The 26,172-nt window shown below is 40.3% G+C and overlaps 1 protein-coding gene across 2 annotated transcripts in view; it reads left to right on the top strand.

Moving 5' to 3' along the window:
• Positions 1–26,172, top strand: part of GTF2F2 (general transcription factor IIF subunit 2) — a 95,655-nt gene that overhangs the window by 68,128 nt on the left and 1,355 nt on the right. For both annotated transcript variants that reach the window (XM_065644868.1, XM_065644875.1), the window contains 2 exons: positions 11,255–11,354; positions 19,689–19,832. In XM_065644868.1, coding sequence (XP_065500940.1) covers positions 11,255–11,354; positions 19,689–19,832 — 244 coding nt within the window. The remainder of the gene's footprint in view (positions 1–11,254; positions 11,355–19,688; positions 19,833–26,172) is intronic.

A 26,172-nucleotide genomic window follows, 5' to 3' on the forward strand; every position in this document is an offset into this window, starting at 1 on the left:
GTAAATTTTAACTGGAAGATCCCCAATGGAGCCAGATGCCGTGGCTGTTTGCAGAGCTGTGGGGGGAGAGGTAGAGGTAGCTGGGAAGTGGAGTTTTAGGGGTGGGAGTGCATCACTGGAGGCAGAGCGCTGGCAGCTGTAACTCCCTGAAGACGTTTTGCAGGAGAGGGGGAGGAGAGGTTCAGACGAAGGAGAGTTAGCTGAGATGCTGTGGGTTGTTTTTTTTTTTCATTTGAAGACTTGTAGCCAACAGTCTGCCTCTTTCTTTCCAGCTTCTCTTTAGCTGTGAGCAGTTTCATTGCAGAGTGAACTGAGCTTGTAAATCATCCACCTTTTTACCAGTAATTCAAGACCTAGGCCTTCCAGGGTACAGTAAAGTTGTAGATTCTCTGTCTAACAGACTTCTTGCTAAAATTCTCCTTTCTTGTTCCCATTAGCAAAATGTTGCACCATTTCTGGATCTGCAAACACCAGCGAGAAGTGTTTGGCTTTGTGTTGCCTCGACTTACAAGTCCCCATTGTTTATACCATTGTTTTAAAAGCAGCAACAAACACTGCAGATTAGTTGTGGCAGGAAAATTAAGATTATGTGACTTTGAGACAAGTCTATTTATTTTACTTTTAGAAATAATTACTAGTTGAGAATTTAAAATTCCTCTTCTAAAATCTAAATTGAAATAACGTCTAACAAATAAGTCCATTTGTTATGGAGAAATTTGGGGACTGAGGAAAATGTGAGCAGGAAAGGAAACTGCATCTTTGAAAATGGAAGTGGCAAAGGAGACTTTCTCTTTAAAAGCATGATAAAAAGGCATAGACATGGTGATTCTTCATTTTTTTTTAGTCACGTCAAGATGTGTTTCTGTAAATGATGTAGTGTAGTGACATTGAAATGATGAGCCTGAGGTATCACTGAATGCTCTTCAGTCAGTACTACACAGGAAAAAATTTAGATTATCATTTTATGTTTATAATGATCATTTCTGTCTTTAAAATACATAGGTAACTGAAGGTAACTTAATTTTTAAAGGTCTGGTTTGTCTTGGTTTTTACATTAGGATGTCAGATCTTTTCTTTCCTCTTATCTCCTCAGGCATCCAAGTAGACTATTTGCACTAATTGATTTATGATATCAAAGAAAATATTCATGTTGAAGCTTTTCTTAAACAGGAAACAATCTGTAGCTGGAAGTTCCCAAGTACAGGCGCACACGTTTATAAACACGTTGCTTATTGGTATTGGCGGGAGAATGGGCAACCCAGGATAGTCAGGACAGACCTAAGATATAGAACCTGATGGTCTCCAGAGTTAGGCTGAAAACAGGATGCCAGACTGCATAATTTTTTAGAAAGGTGTACTTGGCATAACAGGGTGCGGAGCTGGGAATAGTGCTTGACTTTAAACATGTCTTCTCCCAGGTTCCTGTTCAAAAATCACAGGGGCATGAGCATCATTTGTCACCTAGATCAGAACTCAAAGTCCTGGGCACTTGCAGGGTTTAACCCTTTCATCCATGCTGTCGTTTTTGCCAATCTGCATTTTGTCAACGGTGTTTCAAATACTTTATTTCTCAGTTGGTTGGTTGTTTTCATTTGTTAACAATTTAGAATAAACTTGCCTTTTAGTAAGGGAAAATAAATTTCCAAACAACTGGCTGTGAAGTAAGAAAAAGTCTTGAGCCAGCAACAAGGTAAGATAAAACTATTTCTTACACTTTTGCTTTAAAGACAATAAGTCACTTATGAATATGTTTTTGCATGTATTTTAGCTCACACTTTTTCAGGAAGTCTGACCCCTTCACAAAACCATGCCATCTTTATTTTCTTTTCTAGCTTTTACCTTCTAAACCACCTAGTAGCATAAAAGAGGAAGAAGTGATATGGTACAGTCATTTCCTAAAGGGTCTTTTTTCACAGGAACAACTGAAATATGTGTGCATGCATAGTTAAAATTGTGTGCGATCTTTTTGAAGAGAATACTTGAATTCAAGAGAATAATCTTCATGTTAAAATTAAAGGGCTGGGCTTTTTCTATTCTGCTTAGGTTAACTATTGAGTCACTTTTCCTAGATCTCTGTCTTTGCCTTCTGTAACTTTAGTAATGGGCTTGTGAGATTCCTGGTGCTTCCCCCAAGCAAGGAGCCACTTTTGCTGGTTATTCATTCCTACTGATATTTAGGACATGAACATCTGTGTCTGTTGTACAGACTGCTGTACAGATGATGTTGGATGTTGCTCAGAGGCAGAGGTCTGTAGATCCTCCGTGCATGTCTTCGCTGAACGAACCCAAAGGGAAACTGAGACTTTTTAACCTACTTTTCCCCCCTTCCTCACTGTTTTTCTGGAGTATGTGCACCAGACCTCTTACTATCTGTTGTGTTGTGCTTCTCTTCTAGCCTCTGTGTCACCTCCCTCATTTTCCACATGGGACTAGTGTATGTCGTGTACATCTGCATGGCTCTCCAGAGCTCTCCTCAAAATGTCACCTGCATTCTCTTTTCTTCTGGTGTTCTGCCTAATTTATTCTGTTCAGGGTACCTTGTCACTCTGCCATTCTCATGTCTCATCTCATGCCTGTTCTTGAGGTACCCCACACGCTCTGGACGACACAACACAAAAGGACATCCAGATTTTACTTCACCCTAGTTTTAGACCTTTCTGCTGCTGGAATAAGCCACAAGTATAAGCATCCTGGTATAAAAATGTACTGTGTCCTGCCGTTTTATCCACTTAGAAAGATGAGGTGCCCCATATAGAGATACAGTATGTGGTGGAACATGCACAGATACACTTGCTTAGCGCCCTGGCTTAGTCCTTGGAGAAGACTGTCCCCTCTAGCTCTGCTTTTGTTTGTTCTTGACCTTGGTCTTCTTGCTTGTGCTGGAATTTGTGTTGGGCTGAAAACTGGGCAGAACAGAGGCATTTGTGGTGTGTGTATTGATAAGAAAACATTGAAAGTATGATAGGAACCAATAACAGAGGGTTAGGAACCAATAGCAGAGGGTTTGTTTCCCTTCTGGGCACTAACTGGTTGAATGTACTGACCATAGGATGGAAAGGACTGCAAAATCCTGACCTTTGCAACAACTGCAAAGCTGCAGACTTCTCTGCTCTTTCAAAGTACATGAATTGTAACAAGGAAATGTTCGTTTATCTGCGATAAGTGATAGGATGAGAGGAAACAGCCTCAAGCTGCACCAGGTGAGGTTTAGATTGAATATTAGGAAAAATTTCTTCACAGAAAGGGTTGTCAGGCATTGGAACAGGCTGCCCAGGGAAGTGGTGGAGTCACCATCCCTGGAGGTGTTTAAACGATGCGTAGATGTGGCGCTTAGGGACATGGTTTAGTGGTGGACTTGGCAGTGGTGGGTTAATGGTTGTACTCAATGATCTTAAAGGTCTTTTCCAACCTAAATGATTCTATGATTCTGTGACTGACCATGCAAGGCCTTTCGATCGATCTACAGCATGACAGCAATGGAAGGACCTTTTCACACAGCAAGAGGGTGATGCTGGGTTGAACCAAGTCCTCTTGGAAGGGCAAGGAGGATGCAGAGCCTGCCTTCGCAAGGGTGGATGGATGTCTGCACCTTTAAGAGTATCTAGTCAAGGAACCCTTTTGGTGTGAAAGGGGTGTTGGCTAAATGGGGGGAAGCAATAAACAAAACATATAGAGACAAACATGGACTGACAAGCCTAACAGGGGCAAGGACAAGAAACAAGCTTCGTCAGCCACACTAATGGGTGGGCTACTTATAGCGTCACTCAACAGTCACATTGCATAGAAGATATCTCTGAGTTATGATTCTTTTCTTAAGCTTAGCCTTGGATAACACACTTCCACCATGTCCCCTGTATGGACCAGGCCCTGCCAGAGCCTGACTTCATCAGCATCTGGACACTTCTAGAAGAAGTATCCATAAACATGATTAAAAATATCCCTGATGTCAAGCAGATCTTATGATTTTCTTCATGCTAATTGCATTAGGGCATCGCTTAAAATGTTTAAAGTTGGGCATCAAATAATAAAGTTAATCAGTTACATCACCCCTAGAATGCTAAAGTCTTTTTTTATCTTTACATTATTTATCCTCACAGACTTGGTCCAGAAGGTTCTTAGTCATTTGCAATACTAAACTTAGAGAAGAAAGATGGCAGTTTAGTAGTTTTAATCAATTATTCCCATTTTATCAAACCAGAAAATAAAATGCATAAGAAATTGTCACTTATTGTTGAATTGCCATTCATATCATCTCGTGTTCTGTACTGGGGAAAGATCTGTAGAATTTCAGACTTCAGTTATGACTGCAGTGCCTGTCTCAATATTAGACATGAAATTATCTTATATTCATATGATTCATTGCTTAGTCTTCAACATATATATTTGAAGATGTCAGCTTCAGAAGAACCTAACAGATTTCCTGAACATGTAATAATTGCAGCACCTTTCTTGAAATGCCAGGATTTCAGGCCTTAAAATCAGTTATAAATCATATTCTATATTAATAATCTGAAACATTTTGTTATTTAGTGCTGGCAAATGCACTTCTTAATGCTATTTCCATTCAGCTTATCCTCTTCTCTGTCTGCCTGTCTTTATAAATGAGGACAGGCTCACTTTGCTTTGGCTGGGTGTGTGTGCTGGAGTAACACTTGACGTCTGAAGGAGAATAGTAAATTCATCCATGCGATGGGCTGCAGTCATCCGCCTCCATTTTACTTGAGACAGTAGGACTTCTTACAAAAAAATCTAATACAACATGTTGAATTTGCATGTTGCTAGTTCTTATCTTTCAGAATATATGACAGATTGTTTTGTGTAGCTCCAAATCGTCATCATTAGTTTTATTAGATAATGGGTATTTTTACCGATATGGTCATTCTGATAATTTCCTATGATGTTTGTGGTTGAGCACTGCCATGGGGTGGTTTTAGCAGTATGTGCCTCACAGGGTGCTGAGTTCCCTTAGTTCTCACAGAATTACAAAAACTTTAAGTTTCAGCATCTTGTAGGAGTTTTCACCTCTTGCCCATCATCTGCTCACCTCTTACTTTACTAACATTCTTGCTTGGAAGAAAATCAGAAAAGATGCTACCTGAACCTCTGCAAGGTGCAGTAGTCCAAATGAACATGAGAAGTAATTGTGAAGCTATATTGTTGCGTTTGTTTTATTAACTTGTTTTGGCTGAGATTTTGCAGGATGTACCTAGCTCTTTTATGTTTGGGATGCTCTGCAAAAGAGAGAAGCAAAGAAAAAACTTTGTTGCCTGTATGAGGTATCATGAAACTTCATGGAAGTGTCTGGTTCAAGTAGAGAATTACTGGGTAAGGGACTAAGAGAGTGTTAGTCCTTGGCTTTCACTCCCCTGGTACCAGGCTGAGAACTTCTGCGAGTCTGCAAGTGCTATTCAATGTATTCAATGACTTGGATGAGGGACTAGAGTGCACTGTCGGCAAGTTTGCTGATGACACCAAGCTGGGAGGAGTGGCTGACACACCAGAAGGCTGTGCTGCCATCCAGAGACCTGGACAGGCTGGAGAGTTGGGCAGGGAAAAATTTAATGAAATATAACAAGGGCAAGTGTAGAATCTTGCATCTGGGCAGGAACAACCCCAGGTTCCAGTATAAGTTCAGGAATGACCTGTTGGAGAGCAGTGTAGGGGAAAGGGACCTGGGGGTCCTGGTGGACAGCAGGATGATCATGAGCCAGCACTGTGCCCTTGTGGCCAAGAAGGCCAATGGCATCCTGGGGTGTATTAGAAGGGGGGCTGTTAGTAGGTCGAGAGAGGTTCTGCTTCCCTTCTACTCTGCCCTGGTGAGACCTCATCTGGAATATTGTGTCCAGTTCTGGGCCCCTCAGTGCAAGAAGGACAGGGAACTGCTGGAGAGAGTCCAGCGCAGGGCCACAAAGATGATTAAGGGAGTGGAGTATCTCCCTTATGAGGAAAGGCTGAGGGAGCTGGGTCTCTTTAGCTTGGAGAAGAGGAGACTGAGGGGTGACCTCATTAATGTTTATAAATATGTAAAGGGTGAGTGTCAGGAGGATGGAGCCAGGCTCTTCTCGGTGACAACCAATGATAGGACAAGGGGCAATGGGTATAAACTTGAACACAGGAGGTTCCACTTAAATATGAGAAGAAACTTCTTCACAGTGAGGGTGCCAGAGCACTGGAACAGGCTGCCCAGGGAGGTTGTGGAGTCTCCTTCTCTGGAGACATTCAAAACCCGCCTGGACGCCTTCCTGTGTAACCTCATCTGGGTGTTCCTGCTCCGGCGGGGGGAATTGGACTAGATGATCTTTTGAGGTCCCTTCCAATCCCTGACATTCTCTGATTCTGTGAGTTCAAAAAAGATAAAGCTGCAAAACTGTGTAGAATTGGAGAGTTTGTGTTTCTTCTCCTCCCAAGCTTTGGGCAGTGGGCCTGCTCTTTGCCCGTGCATCTCTGTTGGATGATATTGCAGAGAGAGAAGCAAACCAACTTTTCTTTTTTTGCAACAGTAAGGTTGGCACCTTACTTACTAGTGCCCTGTGTAAATACAGCCAAGCACAAAAAGGTATTAAAACTTTTCAGTCCTGTCTGTACAATAATTTCTTTAGAAATGTCAAGAATTCAAGCCCTAGCAGCATTTCTGATTAATACCTGCTTCTAATCTTCAAAACATTTGTTTTGTGGCAGAAGATTAATCATAGGAAATTATCTATTCCAAAAGTCTTTGGTTTATTTTTTATTGCTGGAAGATACATATATTTAAAAGCCAATGAGCATCTCCTCCTAGGAGGGTACATATTGCCTTCATCTGTCTCCCTTTATGAGCCTGCTGCATGTTGACAAGTCCTATAGAATTATTTCCAGCCTGTTCGAATGTTTTTTCCCTTTTTCAACTGCAGGCAGAATGACAAATCAGACTTGCAGTATAAAATGTATTTTGCTGGGAAGTGACCGTGGTGAATTCGATGCCGTGCTGGTTAGTTGTTGTATTTCAAGGCAGAAGAGCTATATTTGATCTTGGGGGTGGAAGAGAAAAACCACAGTGTGCCGGCTGGTGGCTGCTCTGTCGCTAATTTATTGGCAGTTTGGGGGGAAAAAAAAAATCTGCATTCTCTTTTTATTTTTTAGCCCAGATATTAGCATGAATTATGGCACTAGCTATTTAAAAAAGAGTCAAGTGGAAAATTTAACTCCTTGGAGAGTTGTGTGTAGGTCTGAGCCATAACTGAGGCTTTTAACTGTCATACTCCTGCAAATCATAATAAAGAGTAATAGGTAAAAAGCCACTGCTCCTTTAAATCAGTGTCACCGGTGACTCAGAATATCTATTGATTTTTTTTTTCTTTATTCCTGCCAACAGTTTCAATTAAGATTCAGCAGATCCACTCTGAGAAAAACCTGTATAAAACGCTTCATAATATTTTGGTTTAATGCTGCTTTTTAAATTCTGTTTAAGCAATAAGCATTTTAAAGTAATTATATCTGTTACACATTAAAACATTGATCTAAAAGGCTAGTATAATGCCCAATTCATAGCTTTTGTTATAAATTTTTGAGTGTATAATTATAAGAATGTATGTTTCATCAACTTTTTTTCAAACAATGCTATACAAATTTTAAAAGTCAATTATATTCACCCAGACATATTACTTTCTGAATACTGGAGAATTAATGGCATGGTTTTGAAAAAAAACAAAACAAAACATGCACCATATTTTCCCTGCAAATAGTGCATGTACCAACAAATCATCTGGACAAAATGATTACAGGCTATTTGTCTTACCCTTTGTAATGCACTAAGCGAATTTCACTGCTTCATCCACACAGGAAGCATTTGCTAATTTGGGGTTTATAGCACATTTGTCAGGCCTTTTACCTGTATTTGTGCATTCTGGAGGGGCTAACTGCAGATGTGCAGCAGCTGTTGTTCCAGATAGGATTGTGTGACCGTATTCCGCAGGGAAGCCAAGTGGGAGGAAGACAACCTGAGGCTCTGTCGTTCTCCAGGAGATCTTGAAAGCCACAGAAAAAGAAATGAGAAGGGCAGCCATTAGGGAGAAGAGCAAGATGCATGTGTAGAATAAATGCATATTAATAAAAAGGTTTGCCTCCTGAGTCACCGTGCTTCCCATTTAGATTTCCATATTGACATGTGGCACCTGCTGTAATTGCTTGCATTAAGAAGTAATACCAGGAAGGTATATACTTCTAGTTTGCACTACAGCAATTTATCAACTGGAAAAAGAAAAAGAAGTTAACATTGTACTACTAGCCATCCGAGATCTGTGGGTCACAATCTGGCAACCATTGGCGAGAAATCTTGAAGTCCAACACGATTATCTCTGAAATTTCTATCAGACCCACATACATTTGTAGCTGATATATTTTTTAGTTGGTACATGTGGATCTTTCTGAAGTCTTCTGCCATTTCACAAACAAACTTAGCATGTCCATTTCCATTTTCACTCGGTAGGCTTCTATCCCAAGCAAGCAAGAAGTTTTTGTTTGCTTTCAAGACTGTGTGTTAGGGAACTTCACATGTTAAATGTAACTTCACTGCCATCAACATTTGAAGGCCCCCGAACTCTCTTACACATTTGTTTTTCTACTGGTTTGGAAATTAGCAGGTTAAAATAAAAAGGCTGAAATGTATATCCTGCATGGCAAGTGAAAAATGTTAAGAAATAAATGGCTGGTGTTCTTTTGTGCAAAGTAGGATTAATTTATGGAAGCTGTGGTGAAATAGGGATTGAAATTTCCTGTATTGTAATTTTAAAATGCCAAAACAGGCGGAGACCTTCAACGCTGAGTGGTGTCCGAAGGTCATGACAGGCTCTAGGCTGAAGAGCTATCAATTGTTTGCATGCTTCAGTGTCTAACTGATTCAGGACCTGGAGGGGGTTTGACATCACCATTCTAAAGCTTTTCCTTCTGAGGACAGTCTGAGGTGTTCAATCTATATTTTCCGCGTTCTGGCATTTCATCATTGAAGGGCTAATGTTCTTTAGCCATTTTCCTGAAGAAATGGAGGATATTGTAAATTTACGTTGTAAAGAATAATGAATATGAAGCCCGATGCAAGGAGGATTTAATCACGGATAAATGCCACCATTGAAAGCCTAGCGCTCTCAGAAACCATGAGACCATCTGATGTATTTTAATATTGTTAGGAACCTTGTCTGTCGCTTACCTGTGCTGCAGCTGTAATGAGGTGGATTCTGGAACAACATCACAAATCAAACAACTAAATCTGGTCCACATGAAGGTGGTGCAGTGTCCTTGGAGTGGAAAAGAGAGACAAGAATTCCCGGTCCATCTCCAGGAACCCCTGTCTCATGAACAGGAGCAATATCAGTAAAAAGGTTGAGCAGGAAACCTCCTTTACGGAAAGGAAAAATGTGAGAAGGGAGAAATGAGATGAAAAATAGCTACAGTGGAGACTGGAAAACTCCCCAGGTCAAAACAATAGGAAAAATGGCCAAGAACTGCAAGAAAAAAAAATTAAAGACAAACTATTAAAATAAAAAAGTCACTGAGACCAAAAAGAAAAAAAAATAAGCAATGAGGAAGTGGAAAAAAAAGACAGATTTGGAAAAAAGATATTGATTTATCTTTAGCCTGTGCCTTTTTCTGAAATGTGAACTTAGAAGACCTTTGGTAGCCAGATCAATAAAATCTTTAAAATCATTTACTTAGATTGAAGGCCAAAAGATAAACTCTTGTGATAAAAACTTCTACATTTATTTGCCAGAACGGGGTAAAAAGTGTTCACCGCTCATTTACCTTCCCATTGATTTTCTTTCAAGCTAAGAAAAAATGCGCTACATTTGGACAGAAGAAGACATTGACGTACCTTCTCCTGATTTAGCAATGTAGAATACAAGGCAATGGTCCCTTAAGGGTAGTTAAAACCATAGAACAAATGGCAAGTCTACAAAGATGCAAGAGGAAGCGAGTTTCTGTCTACGTATGAGACCAAACTGCCTGCAACTACTGTCCGGCAATATGAAGGATGATTGGCTTTATTTCCAGTTGCTACCACTAGAGAATTTATTTCTTAATTTAATGCGTACTTCAAATGTAATTTATTTAGGTTTTTCAGGTGTTAAATCAGAAGCATGCTGAATTTAAATTTAGCTTTTTGGATATATGTTATATTTTTATGAAAAGAAATCAGTGATCTGAAACACAGTGATTTTTAAAGTACAGTCTCTTTTGTCACTATTGTATTTTACATTAGTAAACTTGTAGCTATTATTTGCATTAATAACACCATATTATTTTTTCGTCGGAAAGAAGCAAACACCACTGTACATTTATTGGGCTATAAGTCTTACATTGCGTTTAGTGAAAACTGGCTCTTCTGCCTGTAAGATAAACCTTTGGAAACAAAATAACGTCACTGATGATAACCTAGTTTTATCTCAATATTAATTGTATGTGCCATTGGGCTATTTCCTCTGAAGGGATGTTGTCCTGCACTTTTCTAAAGCTTGGGTTTGTGCATTTTCGTTTCAAGGAGTGTTAAACCCGAAGTAAATGGAGCACTTCTTCTACACCATCACGCATGAGCTTTAAATTACATAGAGATGTGCTTGACAAAATGTGTTCAACCTCTGACCTTCTGAGAGCCTTTCCCAAGGAGAACTGAAGGTCACCTGTTGTTAACTGTATGATTGAGACTTGATTGTATGATGGTTTGAACCTGGCTGGATTTCTTTATCTTCATGTTTTTAAAAACAGTTATTTGTGCTCTGTTACTGTACTATAACGTTGAAAGAAAGGTCATGGAAATTTATATTTTTATATAAGAGAAGGTCATGGAGTCTGATCGTTGCTGTGCTCTGGGCAGAGGTGGATCAAAAGCTTTTTCAGCCCTCAGCTGCGTAAGCTGGGAGATTCTGGGTTCATTTGGGTTGGGTTTCATCTTCTTAAAGCGCACGGGCTTTTCTTCCACCTGTGTATCAGGCTTTTGGAATAAAATTTGTCTTCAGACATGATTTTTAGTATCTTCCTTTCACAGTCGCTTGGTTTTTAGTATTTCGGTATCTTCTGTAGCATGTAGTGTCATAATAATCCATGATGTCCTCGAGCAAAAATAGAGTAGGAAGAACTTAATTCAGAAGAGTCCATCTGTTTTGCCTTATGATTTGTTTTCAGCTGACCTTTGATAAGGGCTGGTTCATACTTGCAGATTTTTAGAATTCATTTTGAGTGTGCGCTTGTCTGAACTTTTTATTAATTCTCTTCTTTTCTTTTGCAGATTACAGATAGAAGAATCTTCTAAACCTGTAAGGCTATCACAGCAGCTGGACAAAGCCGTAACCACGAACTACAAACCGGTGGCTAATCATCAATATAATGTAAGTACCTTTCAGTATTTTCCCTTATTCTCCTAGCCAGAATCTGACTCAGGACACCAGAATCACTCTGCTGCTGTCCTGCAGCCCTTTGGCTCACAGTTGGCCACTGTCTTTGGAAATGTTCCATGTTATCTGGTTTCTCCCTGATTTTGTCTTTTGGGGATGTCCTTTCTGTCTCAAGACCAATGTCACCCTTGGGGCTGAGGTCTGCCAGTTCAAACTCTCTCGTGTTACCTGATGAGGGCAGACTACCTTTACCCAAGCCTTTTCTAGTGTCTTTATTACATTCTTCCTCTGGACTCTTTTTGAAATGTAATTTTGAAATTCGGGGATAGAAGGCAGTTCTGGCTTTGTGCTGTGAGGTGTGGAAGCACTCCTTTGAGCCAAATAAAATATCATATGGAGGTGGGTAAAAGACTTGAAAAGAATCATTAATTTCCAGTCCTTTGCAGGAACTGACAACAAGTAGAAAAGAATAACAGGTGATAATTTTTCACAGTTTCATACCTTCCTAGTACGTGTTATTTGCATCATTATCTTTGTCAATATTACACCCACACTGCTGTTTCAGATCAGTTGATGTACATACAAACTATAATGTCCTTTTTCTTAAAGATCCTCTTTGAGTAATTTGTATGTATGCATATATAACCACTGTTACTGTTGAATGTGAGAAATGGTAAGTCATACTGAAAATGAATCACTGTGTTAGTCATTTAAACTTTTACACTTTTTATTAAGATTTTATTTACATAAAACAAATGACAATATACGGGGTGATATTTAAGCATTATTCTGAAAGGCAGTCTCTCCACAGAACCAAAAATAATAGTTTATCTCTCATGGAACTGTTTTGTAGTAGTTACTATTCAAAGTCTGATCTATACATAGATAATCATACCAATATAACTATTTCAGCTAAGGGAATGACATTTAACCAAAATAGTCACACTGGTATATCCTGCTATGCAAATGCAATTTTATGAGAGTATATTGTTTTATGATACTACTATTATTCTTCTTCTTTAATTCTGGAATAAGGTACAGTGATGTGCAGCTTCTCTTTTTACCTGGATTCTGTGCCAATTCCCTGACACTAGCATAATTACAACAATAGGACTTCAAGCTGGAGACAACCTTTGAAACTTTATTCCAGTTGCCAACTGCTGTTGTCTTATCATTACAGAAATTTCAATCTTATATGAGATTCAAGGGGTATAACCAGGACGTAACCAGCCTTCTTACAAGTTATGATGTTCTTGTGTCCTAATTGTAGTGGTTTTAGAGGTTACATAGCAGTCCCTGCTTATGGAAATCCATTGGCAGTGTGTTTACTTTTCCGGTCTGTCTTAAAGTTGTTCTGATGGAAAAAATCTAGTAGGAGATACCTGTTTATACTTGAGTCACTCTTGGCCTTGCCTCTGAAGGCCCAGGCGTGGCTTCTTTCTACGATACCTTTCTTTTCATTAAGTCTTTTATTAAGGTTCAGGTTAGATGGCTGAAGGGATGTACGTCTGGGAGAACATCTCTGTGATCTTTTTAAACCTCTTGGTTAAAGTTTTCTGGTGTTTTCAAGCAGTAGTTGCTTTCTTAAAACTTGCCGTATTGCTTATAGTCATATAGAATCATAGAACATGACAGACCTGTTGGGGACAAGACTTTTCACAAGAAAAATGCTAATACATTCAGTCATCTACTGAGGAGTTTCTGAAGAAAGAAGGAATATCTACTAAATAAGAAAGTGAGGGGTAACATTTCCTGAATTAAGAGATGGTAGAATATTAAATGGGGCTTAAGTGTATACCCATAAATGAACATACACCAGGAAGGAGGAGGGTAAGAAATTACATGTTGAAGGGAAATAGTAATAGATTGTTTGAATACAAGGATGAGGAAAGTGATCTTTTTTTTCCAAGAAATTATGTTAAGCCTGCCTTTTTATTAGAAGAAATCGCATTTCCATTGTGATATATGCCAGGATTATAATTTAGCTTTTCGTCTCTGGGAAAGGGATCTTCATTTTCTGTATATCTGTACGTGATACACATCTTTAAAAGGTTGCAGTAAATGTTCTTGCAGTGGGAATCTTTCTGTGACTTAATTATTTTTTCTAATACAGCAGAAGAGTTCTCTAGTGGTGCTGGTTACCCCTTCAGAGGCTTCTTTGTGGTCTCCCCTCTTCCCCCTCTCCTGTACTAAAGAGATGGGTACCTGTGCTTCAGGGGATGCGAAAACCTTTAAGACTTCTTTCAAACATCTTCAAATGAAACTTTAGATTTAGTCTCACTTCTTTATCACCTTTATATTAGCTGTCTACCAAAGCAGTGTAATACATCAGTTTCAGTATTAATGATTCCTTGAAGAGGGAAATTCTGGCAGCTTTTCAGCAAACTTAGCAACATCCTGGGAAGGTAAACAAAGAGAAATTGATTTCTATATGAAGTCTTGCAGGGATAAACTCACACCTTCCATACTAGACAGCTTGTTCTAAAATGGTCCTTCAATTAAATCAAATAATGTTTTAATGCTTTTTAAATATAAAAACCACACAGTTTTAAAGAAATCCAATTAGTTTACTGTGTACATGCATTCTGTAATATGACAAGTGCTTTACGCTTACTGCATAAAAAATCCTGTTTGCAAAGAAAACAGGAAGGAAAAAAAATGAAAGGCCGCATTGTAATGTGCTGTGAGCAGTGTACTCACAAGACAAAAAGAAGAAAACAGCGACAGATACCACGCTTTTTTTTTAATATCACTTGACAATGCGCTCCGTGTTTTCAGACAACAGCGGGAGCTGTTGCTGAAGTTGGAGGGAGATGCTGGAGTGTTGCTAATTAAAACGTGGGCAACTGGGGCGCCAGCTGCAAATAACTTTTCAACAAAGGGAGGGTTTGATATTCAGTTTTCTGTGCAAGTTGTTTTTATACATTAATGAATTAAGAATTTTAGCGTATTCACGTTGCGTTTGTAAATGGAATGCAAATACTCATCCTTGATTTACTTCAGATCGTCCAAAGAATGTAAAATGGATGCTCCTGTTGGGGAGAGTGTGCACTAAAATAATAGAAAAAGAAGAATGCTGAGCATTACAATTTACTATTATAGCAAAAAAAAAGATTGTGCTTTAGTTAAAGAGTCTAGTTCATGTTATTTCCAGGAGACTGTTATTCATGTAATTAGGATTTTATACCCATTCGTGAAAAAGCCCTGTCAGCCACCTAACATCAGTGAAGATAATGTTGAATTTCCTTATTGTTACTTTGTTCCTTTGTGTAGGAAGCATCAATTTTAAAGCGAGTCATTTTTTTGTTCACATGGAGAGAGTTATAGCTCGTAGCTAGTTGCTAGCTAAGCACATTTTCACTATATGTCATTTGAAGAGGTACAAACAGTACCATGGATTTTTCATTGTTGTTCTCAGAGATTGGCTTGAGAGTCCCAGTAGCTTTTCCCATTACGCCGTGTTACTTACCCGTTGTTCCCACAGCTTTGCCATGTACAGAAGGAATAACCTCAGTGCTTCGCTCTTGTTCTTGCTCCTTAAAAAAAAAAAAAAAAAAAAAAGGAAAAAACAAAACAACAAAAACAAACAAAAAACACAGAATCACAGAATGGTTGGGGTTGGAAGGGACCTCTGGAGATCATCTAGTCCAACCCACCTGCTAAAGCAGGTTCACCAGAGCAAATCACACAGGAATGTGTCCAGGCGGGTCTTGAATGTCTCCAGAGAAGGAGACTCCACAACCTCTCTGGGCAGCCTGTTCCAGTGCTCTGGCACCCTCAAAGTAAGGAAGTTTCTCCTCACGTTCAGATGGAACTTCCTATGCTTCAGTCTGTGCCTGTTGCCCCTCATCCTATCGTTGGGCACCACTGAAAGGAGTCTGGTCCCATCCTCCTCACACCCACCCTTGAGATATTTATAAGCACTGAGAGGATCCCCTCTCAGCCTTCCCTTCTCCAGGCTGAACAGACCCAGCTCTCTCAGTCTTTCCTCATAAGAAAGACGCTCCAGACCCCTCATCATCTTTGTAGCCGCTGCTGGACTCCCTCCAGTAATTCCTTGTCGTTCTTAAGCTGGGGAGCCCAGAACTGGATGCAGTACTTGAGATGTGGCCTCAGCAGGGCACAGTAGAGGGGGAGGACAACCTCCCTCCTCCTGCTGGTCACAGTTTTCCTAATGCACCCCAGGTGAAAGGAGAAGATTGGTTTCTTCCATCACTTCAGTTTGACCTGAGGAGGTCGCAGTTTGTTTCTGGTTTTCTTCTTGTTCATTTTGTTTTTGTTGTTCGGGAGGTAGAAAATTGCAGAAGGGTTGGTAAGAGCAGGAATAACAGCTGCTGCTATGGCAGTGATGCAGCCTGTAACTGGCTGTCTTTATCTTTCACACCGCATCCTTCAACTTGAATCGTTTTGAGTCAGGGAAAAGTTGCTAACCTTAAAAACAAATACATGGGTCTTTACTGAAAAGTGGCCTCAAATGTACACAGGAACCCAGAAGTCAGTCAAGTTTTGTAAAGAGAGATGCCTTTGTCTCACCTACTGTCTCCTGGACTTGACCTCTAAAGTATCAGAAGCTTTTCTGGCAACAAATTAAGGCTGGATATTCCGTCTCCTCCTCTTGTGAAATGATAACATGCAAATATTCAAAACATTAAGTTGCTGGTCCTAGTCTCCCATCAGCCAGTGTCTCAAAAGCAGTGGGGATCTACTGAAAATCCAGTAGAATGTTGCTTACCAGTAGCAGCCATGATCTGATCAACAGCTGCACAGAGAAACGGGAAAATTCTGTGGGTCCCTGAGTCAAAAAACGCTGAAAACTCAGGCTCAGAATGACCACTACTGTTGATTGCAGTGGCTAATTAGAAAACTCTGCTTCCAGGAGAACACACTGTCAGTGTCTTGGTTTTTGAAGAAGATCTCATGAAGTTGTAGTTCCTGCTTTCTTTCTTATGTGGAAAGAAATGTATAATATATCCTATGGGATGGTAATTCTGCATTCGACTCTGAAATACCAAAGAGAAATAATCTGGAGCAGTATTCAGACCAGACAAAAAAATATTTGTTGTACTCAACTAGATTAGATTATTTTTATATTTTTTTTTTTTTAAATAATGTTTGGGTTGCTGTTGTTGACTAATATTCTTCTGAAAACACAATATAACATGGTGCTGTCTGCAACTTTGTGCATGCCAGGTATTCTCTGTATCTTGGTTTCATTCCGTGTAAAATGATGCTGCTGCCCTATTTTGTGATGATCTTACTCGTTTGTTTATTTGAAGCATTTTCAGTCTCACTGCTTATGGGATGGTGGATTTGCTCTTTGACTCTCTCCAGCTTAAAAGGCAAATAAGCCATTTTCAAATAATATTAGAAAACAAACCAAATTTGTTATTGTAAGTGGAAATACAACTTGCAAAATACACAGTGTAATGGGATTCTGACCATAACAGGTGCTTTTCAATGCTAGCATGAAGTATCAGCTTTAGACTGTAGCCTGAGATGTGACATATCCATGTATTTTTTAATACCAAAGGGACAGCTATCATGCTAAAATAAATTTTAAATGCATGTCTTAAACCCTGAATACTTCAGTGTCCTCAGGATGCACCCCTGTCCTTGCAGCAAGTCCCTACAGCTTTGCACTGAGTTAGAACATGACAGTGGTAGTAAATCATTGCTCTGGAGAGATGGTTTCTCTGGCAGGAAAAATATAAATGCTCATCATATATCTTAGTAAATTCTGACTTAAGCGAGGTGTAAATTAAAAGCATTTTTAATGCCTCAAACTGCCTATTGTCAGATCAGATGAAAATATGACATGAAGAATTGGCAATCCGGTAGTTGATTTAGCATATTGCTTACTTGCAGGTAGCAGAAGAGACAAGCACTTTTACACATCTCCAGTTTCATCCTATATTTCATGCAGCAAAGGGCCATCCCACTTCCCACTCTTTGTACCATTTATTTTGGTGCTTCATTCAGAAACCCATGCGCACCTATCAGGCCATGGGTAGTGCTGTAGGTCACAGTAGACTTTTGGATGAATGAGATTTTCCCTGCTTCTCCGATACCTATATGACTACATGAATATACCCAGTAGAGAACTGGCTAACTGCTTTGTTGGTGGAGTTGCAGGGAACCCTGAGTGCACCCTGGCCATGCTGCTTGGTAAAGAGTTCAGCTTGCAGCCACGGGAATGGTGTCATATTATGCTCTTTAGCTGCGTACGAATATTCTGTTATGTTTCCTGACTGTATTTTGGGTTTGTAGTTTTAAAGAGTGTCACCTGAGTAGACGTGTTCATAAATATTTCAATGCCATTGCAGTTCTAGTTCATGTATTTATGACTAGATGCAGTCTACTGGCATTATCCTGTGTAGTGAAACTATCCTGGTAGACAGAGATTGAATCCACAACGGGGCTTCCAAAACATACAATTAAAATCTTCTCAAGGTCAACAGAGGTTCCTAATGAATTGTCTGTTGGACTTTCAGAAGAAATGCTTTCATTACTATTGTTTATAGCGAGGCCAATGTCCTAGATTTTTGTTGCTACTGTAGTTTTCCTGGTGTAGCAGTTCTGCTGTAGATCATGGCAGCCAAGATAATGTTCTGTGAAGCCGTTTTACTTGATGCTACAGTTTGCTATTGTTGCAAAGCTATTACTGTTTTGAAGATTTTTTTTAAAATGCAGAGACTAAAGAGTTAAATAATTACACTAACGTGTATTAGTGGATAGAAATCAATTGTGCGGGTTTGTGTGAAGAGGTTGTGTCTTCTGTAACACTAACATACGGTTGGAAAAGCAGACAAGTATTTGGTTGCCCAAGCCCATCTTAGGTTTTGAGCAGAAGCAACAGATTTCAAGGTACAGGTTGGGAAAAATTGCTCTGAGTTCAGTTTAACAACGTCCGTCCGTTTTGGGATTTGAAAGAGAAGGTTGGCTGACCAGAGACCTGTGAGCAACAGCAAAGGTGGTAATAGTCTTTAGCCAAGTTGGGACAGAGACCAAGAGACAGGCTATTTTCTCTCAGAGAGTAGGAGTGGGTTAGCTGGCAAGGAAACATAGGAAAAAATGAATTGTGCCATAAAACCAATCTCTCATAAAAACCAAGATTTTTAGTATCCAGTAGAACTGTGAATTTTCATCTCTGAGCTGCTTCTCTGAAGGTCTTCATTTTGAGGATCAGGTTTGAGACATCAGAGGTGGAACGACTCCCATACAAAATTATCCCGCTGGGAGCCAGGTGTGTCTCCCATATTGCTCATGGGCTTCTCTTCTGCTGGGTGTTGTGCTTCTTCGGATCCACCCGTGCAGTTTGCCTGAAAGCGCGTGATGATTGCATGGAATCTGTTACCTTCTGGGTCACTTTTATTGTTTCCTAGGAGCTTGATGGTTTTCTGTTATTGAGGATGGGTGGTATCGGGGGTGGGTGATGCGCTGGCAGATGTTGCGGTTGGTGCTCTGCAGTGACTGGGGCTTTTTTGGGATGTGCCGGGCTGTGTAAGTCTTGCTTCTGAGGATGAATGTGAGGAAACGCAGGAAGTAGTTTTGGAGGCTGGCAGAGGTAAAAGTTTCTGCAAACGTATACGGTGATCTTGTGCAGATTATAGTAGCTAAATACTTTTTAATATGCATTCTGAAATAGGATGGTGTGTGGCAGCAAGGGGCCTCTACTTGCTTGGATGGAGTTTTTTGGACTAGTGTAACTTTGTGTGTGCCACTCAGGTTTCTCCTGAAGAGATACCACCCAACATGTCCTTGAAGCGTGTCTTCACTCGGCGAAGATTGGTTTTGTGTTGGTGGAGTGGCTGCCTTGAGTGCTGTTTCTGGAACAGATGAGGCAGCATCCAAGGGCCATTTGAGCATCCTTTGGGCAGGTGGTTGTTATGATTGTGGATGTAGCTGTGTTGGTCTGTGGATTTTCCCAAATATGGTAATCTGTAGGTTGTCTGATATTTGTCATTGTACTTCAGAAGCTGATATCAACAGAAGTGGAGTGAAAATACCATCTCAGTTTGGAATCCTGTACTAATGTTAATTCTCTCTCCACATTTGGACACATCATGAAGTCTCTCTTACTGGGATTTTTTACTGGATAACGTAGAGATATATATCTGAAAAGCTTATTGTGCTGAGTACAAAATGCTTAGTTTATGTTCATAAAAGAACATTTGAGTGCTCAAAAGAAAATTTTCCAGATGAAAAGCACTGAGTCATTGAACAGTGTTTTATTAAATACAAGAGGTTTTTTTATGTCTTAATGTTCAGCACTGAGAATTATACAGCATTACAGATGAATGTCTTTAAAACGTGTTTTGTATCTGATAGATTGAATATGAGAAGAAGAAGAAAGAAGATGGGAAACGGGCTCGAGCTGATAAACAACAAGTGTTGGACATGCTTTTTTCAGCCTTTGAGAAACACCAGTATTACAACATTAAAGACCTGGTGGACATAACCAAACAGCCAGTGGTAAGTACTAGTAGTCTTGCAATATAACCACATTCAGTAGTTACTATTGTGTATATTTTCCATACCCAGAAAAAAGTTTAATATATACCATATACCTTTGAAACAGCTGTCTCTATGTCTTTTACAACAAACAGAAATCATCAAGTTTTAAACTCGCTATCATAGCATTGTGTAGGATACTAAGCATTGCAGAGCATCTGCTTTTTCTTGACAGAGGTGGTTTAAGTAACCTAAACAGTCTCTTTCTTATTTAGGCTCTCTTTAATAATAGAAACCAAGTTCTATAATGCTCTGATGTCTCCCATGCTACACTCCTGTCCTCACTGAAGTGGTGGCCTAGTTCTGTTGTTGTTGGCAGTATAGAGCTGGTGTGAGTGGTCAGCCCTTCCTTCAGATTCTGAACTTTATGTTGGCACAGCAGTGCGGGTTACTCTTTTTCTGCGGGTCTAGAAAATTGTGTTTCATGGAATTAGTATTAAATGTATGCGTCATCCGTGTTAGGAGCTCAGGCATCATGTCAACACCCCCAAAATCACTTTATTTCCTTTACAAATATAGTAATTTTTAGAATATAGTTTAGGGGTTTGATATGTGCAGGTTTTTTTTTTTTTTAACACCGTTTTGATATACAAGCAAGAAAAACGTGAAGATGTGTGCTCAAGTGATAATTGTGTTATCCTGCAGTATCTGCCAACCTCTTCATCTATGAACCCAAACTTTCCAGTTCTTTCCCTTCTTCCCCTGTTCGAGCTTTCCTTGAGCAGATCAAGCAAGGGCAGACAACGGTACATTAAGTATCTTTGATGATTTGATGCTTGTCACTGCTGACTTTGATGTATATCCTCAACCTAGCTGCAGTTTTCAGAAGACTTAAAAGGGACTTAATTATGTTTGAGTCTAAATGTAGCAACAATTTCAAAAGTTGTTTGAGCTGAGACAGAAGAAGGAATAGTGACAGCTGGATTAAAAAAAAAATGAAAAATTAAAATATTATTCCTCTGTAAAAAAGAGGAAAAAATGGAGATGCTTACTAGTTTTACTCACTTTGTATGTTTAGAATTAAGTGGATCTGTATCAGAAAATTTGTATAAATAAGGTGCACAATCTGTTCGGTTAAGCAGCTGCACAAAGATACTACTCAATTCAAATACATGTAGGTTCACGGTATACTAGTACCTCAGAAGAAACCAGTTGGATAATGTATTCCTGTCTTCTATTCCATTCATTTATGTAATGAGTCAACTCCTTATCTGTGTGGCAGAGATGTGTGGATCATGAGAGCTGAGGAGGAAGGAATAGGAGGAAGGAATAGGAGGAAGATATGGAGGGACTGGCAAGAAGATCTGAAGGATTTTTTTCGCTTTTGTAAGAGATAGGTGTGACAGTCACTATCTTGATCACTTTGAATGTAAGTAGATGCAGATTTAGCCCATCTAACATGACTTCAGCTAGAAATAGTCACCCGCAACTCCCACTTAAGCCATGGGAGAACAAAAGTGTTCTTCCTTCTCTGATGTGATTTGCCTCTTGAATGTACCGGCTTCTCTGCATCAGCTCAAAGGAGCCTGGAAAACTGCGCTTCTGACACGAATTTCTTCATTAAGCACCAAAAGTTGTGTGAGATTACTCCAATTTTTGTCTTTGGATTAGATGTACATCTTCATAGCCCATCGCTGTACTGCCTCCAGTAATTCCTTGTCCTTCTTAAACTATGCTCCTGAATATATTCTGCCCATGGCACAGTGGATCTGTGCTGTGTACTTTCATCTCAGCAAATCTAGCCCTTTTGTTTAACTACCGTAGTAATGCAGATACATTAAAAGGAAATTGTAAATTACTTTGACCCAACATCATGTGTTATTTGGGCTATATCATTGCATCTGTGTTTCTTATCTGAGTCTTTATTGACAGCTAAAAGTCCCACGGGGCTCCTGAGATCAGTCAGGCTGTTAAACGCTCTTCTCTCGAGTGGGCTGTGTGGTCTCAGTTCTGAGCTGTGTGCGAAAGCGAGAGGTTTCGTGTTCATTCCCAGCTGGGGTTTTGTTATCAGTGTCGGTGCCCATCCAGCTTCCTTGCACCCAAATATCCTGAGAAAATAACTGGCCAAAATCCTCTGCCTTCCTTCGTTCACTGGGTAGCCAGTATGGTGATAAATTCAAAACTATCTTTCGGTACATCATCTACCCGTCATCCAAAGCTATCGTCATTTCCCATCTGGGTTCCTGTTGAAAACGTCTGTAGGGAGTTGCTAACAGCATCCATTTCCATTTAAAAATACCATCCCTTGGTTCCTCCTTGCACGAGTATCCCTGGTGCTGCGGACTTCAACCTCTGGTATGCAACTTTGGGGTTTTTTCTGCAAATAAAGTATCTATTCCTAATGCCCACTGTGACTTTATTGTTCACAGAGCAGCTATACCTGACAAAAAATGTAAAATGCCAACAGGCATGCTTTCCCTGTGCTGTACAGAGGTTGACTGCTAATTAATCTCTGCTGAGTGTTCTACTGCTTTATTTTTTGTCATAGTGTCTAAGATTGTCTGGGTATGTAATTTCTCCTCTGAGTTTCTAAATGTTGAGGTTATTTTCAGTCATGAGGGAAAAAATGCTGGTGCTGTCTCCTCAGCTTCTGTTAAAATGAAGTTCTATGTGCTTACATCGCTGGCTAATAATGTTTAAAATACATTCGTCTAAGGGACTCAACATCTTTGGTAGTGAAGCAACAAATAAATGAGGGCATTTTTCTTACACAGTGTTAAATGTAAACAGTAAATTAAATCCTTGTAGCAGAATGTGTTGCATGTTACACAGGAGGTTGCTGCCATCTTTATTTTGCAGTCATGAAATCACACAGCAAGTCTTTTCTGAATGCAAACTACCGTTCTGTTGGGGAAACTTGGTTTTATTTGTTTTCGTTTTTAATTAAAAATAACAGTTTGCCATAGTAGGCAGACCTGTTACCACCTACCCAGGTGTAAATACCAAGCACTCCCTGGAAATATTGCAGTAATTCTAGATTTGGACTTAATGGCTGAGAATATAATATGCTTTTTATGTGAGTGATCAATGAAGAATGGAGCCAGTATGGAAGCAGAGGTCTAATATGAACTGTATTTTTTCAAAATAAAGTAGATTATTTGCAGTTGTTTCTTCCATTCCAGCTTTAAGTAATGGTTGTCCTAAATATGGTGAGGTTTTTTTCCCCCTCAAAGTTTCAGAAGGGTTGTCAGAGCTTGGAAGTTAAGTTTTTAATCCTGTAATTCTGTAATAACATATCGCTTTCTATGCAAAAAAAACATGAGGGAAGATGTAACAGAGCAGAGGATGCCTTGAATGCACAGATTACCTACAGATTAGCTTCTGTGTTAGAATTATATGTATCTAAACATATTCAATCCCTTTCTGAGATGAAATTGTGGGCTCCTGATTAGCGCTCACCAGGCCCTAAAATTCAGTATTTGGCATCACTGGAGAGAAATGGAGTGAGAGTTTTCTTTTGATGACCCAGGTGGAGAGTCCTGTTTTCTGGAAGGAAAAGTCATCCTGCAGGAAAAATCGTAACATCCCCTGCACTCATCAAGCCACTTGCTCTCAAGTATGGTACAGTACAGCAGGATTATCTCCGATCTGTAATTATCTAAAAGCCCCAACATTTCAGTGTTATCTGTCCACGCAGAGTGATTTTTTGGGTTGATGCTCTCAGCTACTCTCCCCAAAACCACTTGCATCTCCACAGCGGAGATGGCAAATGGGAATATGTTGGAAGTCCTCACTTGCCACAGTTCACGGTCCCAGCTTGAAGTGCCCGTACTTGTGGCAGAGACGTTAAGTCGCTGTTCAGTTTGGGTTGGTTTTGTTCAGTTTTGTTACGCTGTTGTATCAAAACTCATGGAAGTTTTGCCCAGAGAAAAGCGGAACAGCCTGGGGAACAGGGTCTGAAAACGAGTTGAAATTAAAAGTAACCCTCATTTAACTGGGTGGGTGGTTCGGAGGCGTAAGCATGTATTGAGAGATGAGAATTGCATCAGGCAAAATGTCACCCAAAGACGCTGCCGCCAAACTGCAGCGAGCTGCTGGGAGCCACGGACCATGCGGCCGTAGCGGTTTCGTTCTGCCTGAGCCCTTGGGCATCGTCACCCTCGTGACCCGGCTTCCCAGATGCAGACTTGGTCTCTCAGCCCGGGAGCTGCATATAGATGCGCTTCACAGGACGAGGTGCAATTATATTTTTTCTTCCAGTTCTTATTAATCTGTCCGCATGGTCTAGAGCGGAATTTAACCTTGACTCTGAGTGCGTTTCTTCCACCCACTCTGCCGTCTTTTGAAGTGCCTCTCAGTGACGCTCCTGAAAGCTGCTTTGTGTGCATGCACAGGGATTGCAGACAAAGCAGTGGGTATGCAGGTGTACACATCTACACATACTCACAAAGAAACTGCTTTTACACCTGTTTTCATCAGCTTTTAAAAATGCATTGTGCAACAACAGCGTCACCCTGCAAACCGTTTGCGCACTAATTGCTGTTGTAACGAGTGCCTTTTGTCTTGGACACCTGACTCTCAAATAATGACAGCATCCCCGCAATAGAGATGTGGAAAGGTATGTTAGGAGACGTGCATTGATCTCCTGCTGCCACCTGCTGGGGTTTGTGCTGGGAACCTGGGACCATCCCCGCGATGCAGAATGAACCCCCTGTGCCCCACGCGCGGCTCCTGCTCAAAGGCAAAGACCCTAAGAAACTGGCTTGTGTACACAGTCTGTGTACTTGTTGCATAAAGCCATCTTTTAAACACCCCTTGTTGCCTCGAGATAGGTTTTTAAGAATTACTTTGCTACATGAGTCCAAACGAAGTATCGTTGTTAGTGTAGGATATGGATTTTTTTTTTTTGCTTTGTAAGTTTTTGATGTGTACCTGGAGAGAAACAATCCGTTTCTCTAAAAGTGGCTTTATTTACTGACATGAGAACATACTTTTCACTTATTTCCTGACTTCTGGCAAAAAAAAAAAAAAGAGAGTAAGGAAGAGACCAGGCAATTGGCTTTTCTTTTTTCCTATGTCATCAACAAATATTTGCTTTTTTTAACGATTTGGATTATGTTGATATTTTCACTTAGTGGAACTGTAGATGCAGAAAATACAAGGGTTCCAGTAACTCCAGTTCAATATACACACTCAAAGAGGATTAAATTGCTCAAACTAAAGCCATTATGAATTTAATGTGGGGATTCTTAAACTGTGGTCTGCCGTTGCCATGGCAATCTACTCAAGTCAGTCCCGATTAATATTTAAACAAACAAGCAGGCAAACGGCTCTTTAAAAAATGAAACAAATTACTGGTGTTTATTATAAAGAGTAAAGGAGGGTGATATTAGTGAGCTGTCTTGTGTCGAAGGTTATACTACTGATTATCATAGCTTGGCTTGGTTGGGTTTTTTTTTAATTTCTCTTCCTAGCCTTAATATTGGAATATATTAGAAAATTCTCTGGCACCTACTCAGCTCTCCTCTAAAAACGAGGCCATAATAAAATGCTTAAAGCTCTGCAGAAGAGCATGAAAACCAAAAGCTTGGGACTTTGGTGTGCTCTGAATAGGGCAAGGAGTTTCAAAATAATCCCAGCCCGAGGAAGCTGAAAAGCCAAGAGCTTTTAGCTCAGGTGGTAGAGAAAGTCCAGCAGGAGGAAGATGTGTGAGATGGCAACAATGTCCGACCTGCAGAGCCGCTGTGTCCTACCACCCTGGGGAACTGCCAGGGCAGAAAGAAATGTGCAAGCAGTGAGGAACACGAGGAAGAAAATTTTTACACTGAGGGTGGTGAAACACTGGCCCAGGTTGCCCAGAGAGGTGGTGGATGCCCCATCCCTGGAGACATTCCAGGTCAGGCTGGACGGGGCTCTGAGCAACCTGATCTAGTTGATGTCCCTGCTCATTGCAGGGGGTTGGACTAGATGGGCTTTGAAGGTCTCTTCCAACCCAAACTATTCTGTGATTCTATGATAAGCCTGCCCACACCCCCACTCCTCCACAGTTGTATGAGAAATGTAGGAATGTACAAACTTTCAGACCAGCTGCAGGTCTGACACTTGGGGTACCTCAGCCATGTCTCTGCCTTTGGATTTTGCAAGCGCCTCCTCTTGAGACCAGAGATGGGGAGCATCTCTGTGAGCTCACCTGTTTGTGGGTGCTGCTGCTGCAGGTCTGCTGTAACCTCAGCATCACTTCTCGGAGGCATTGGGAGCTTCATTTCAGCATGGAGCACCCATCTAGCTGGAACCTGCCTCTCTGCACCCCAGCAGAGCTGCACGGGGACTGCCGGGGAGGGAATGGCAGGAAGATGTGCCA

The sequence above is a fragment of the Caloenas nicobarica genome, chromosome 1, assembly GCF_036013445.1.
Source record: "Caloenas nicobarica isolate bCalNic1 chromosome 1, bCalNic1.hap1, whole genome shotgun sequence".
In the NCBI taxonomy this organism is placed as follows: Eukaryota; Metazoa; Chordata; class Aves; order Columbiformes; family Columbidae; genus Caloenas; species Caloenas nicobarica.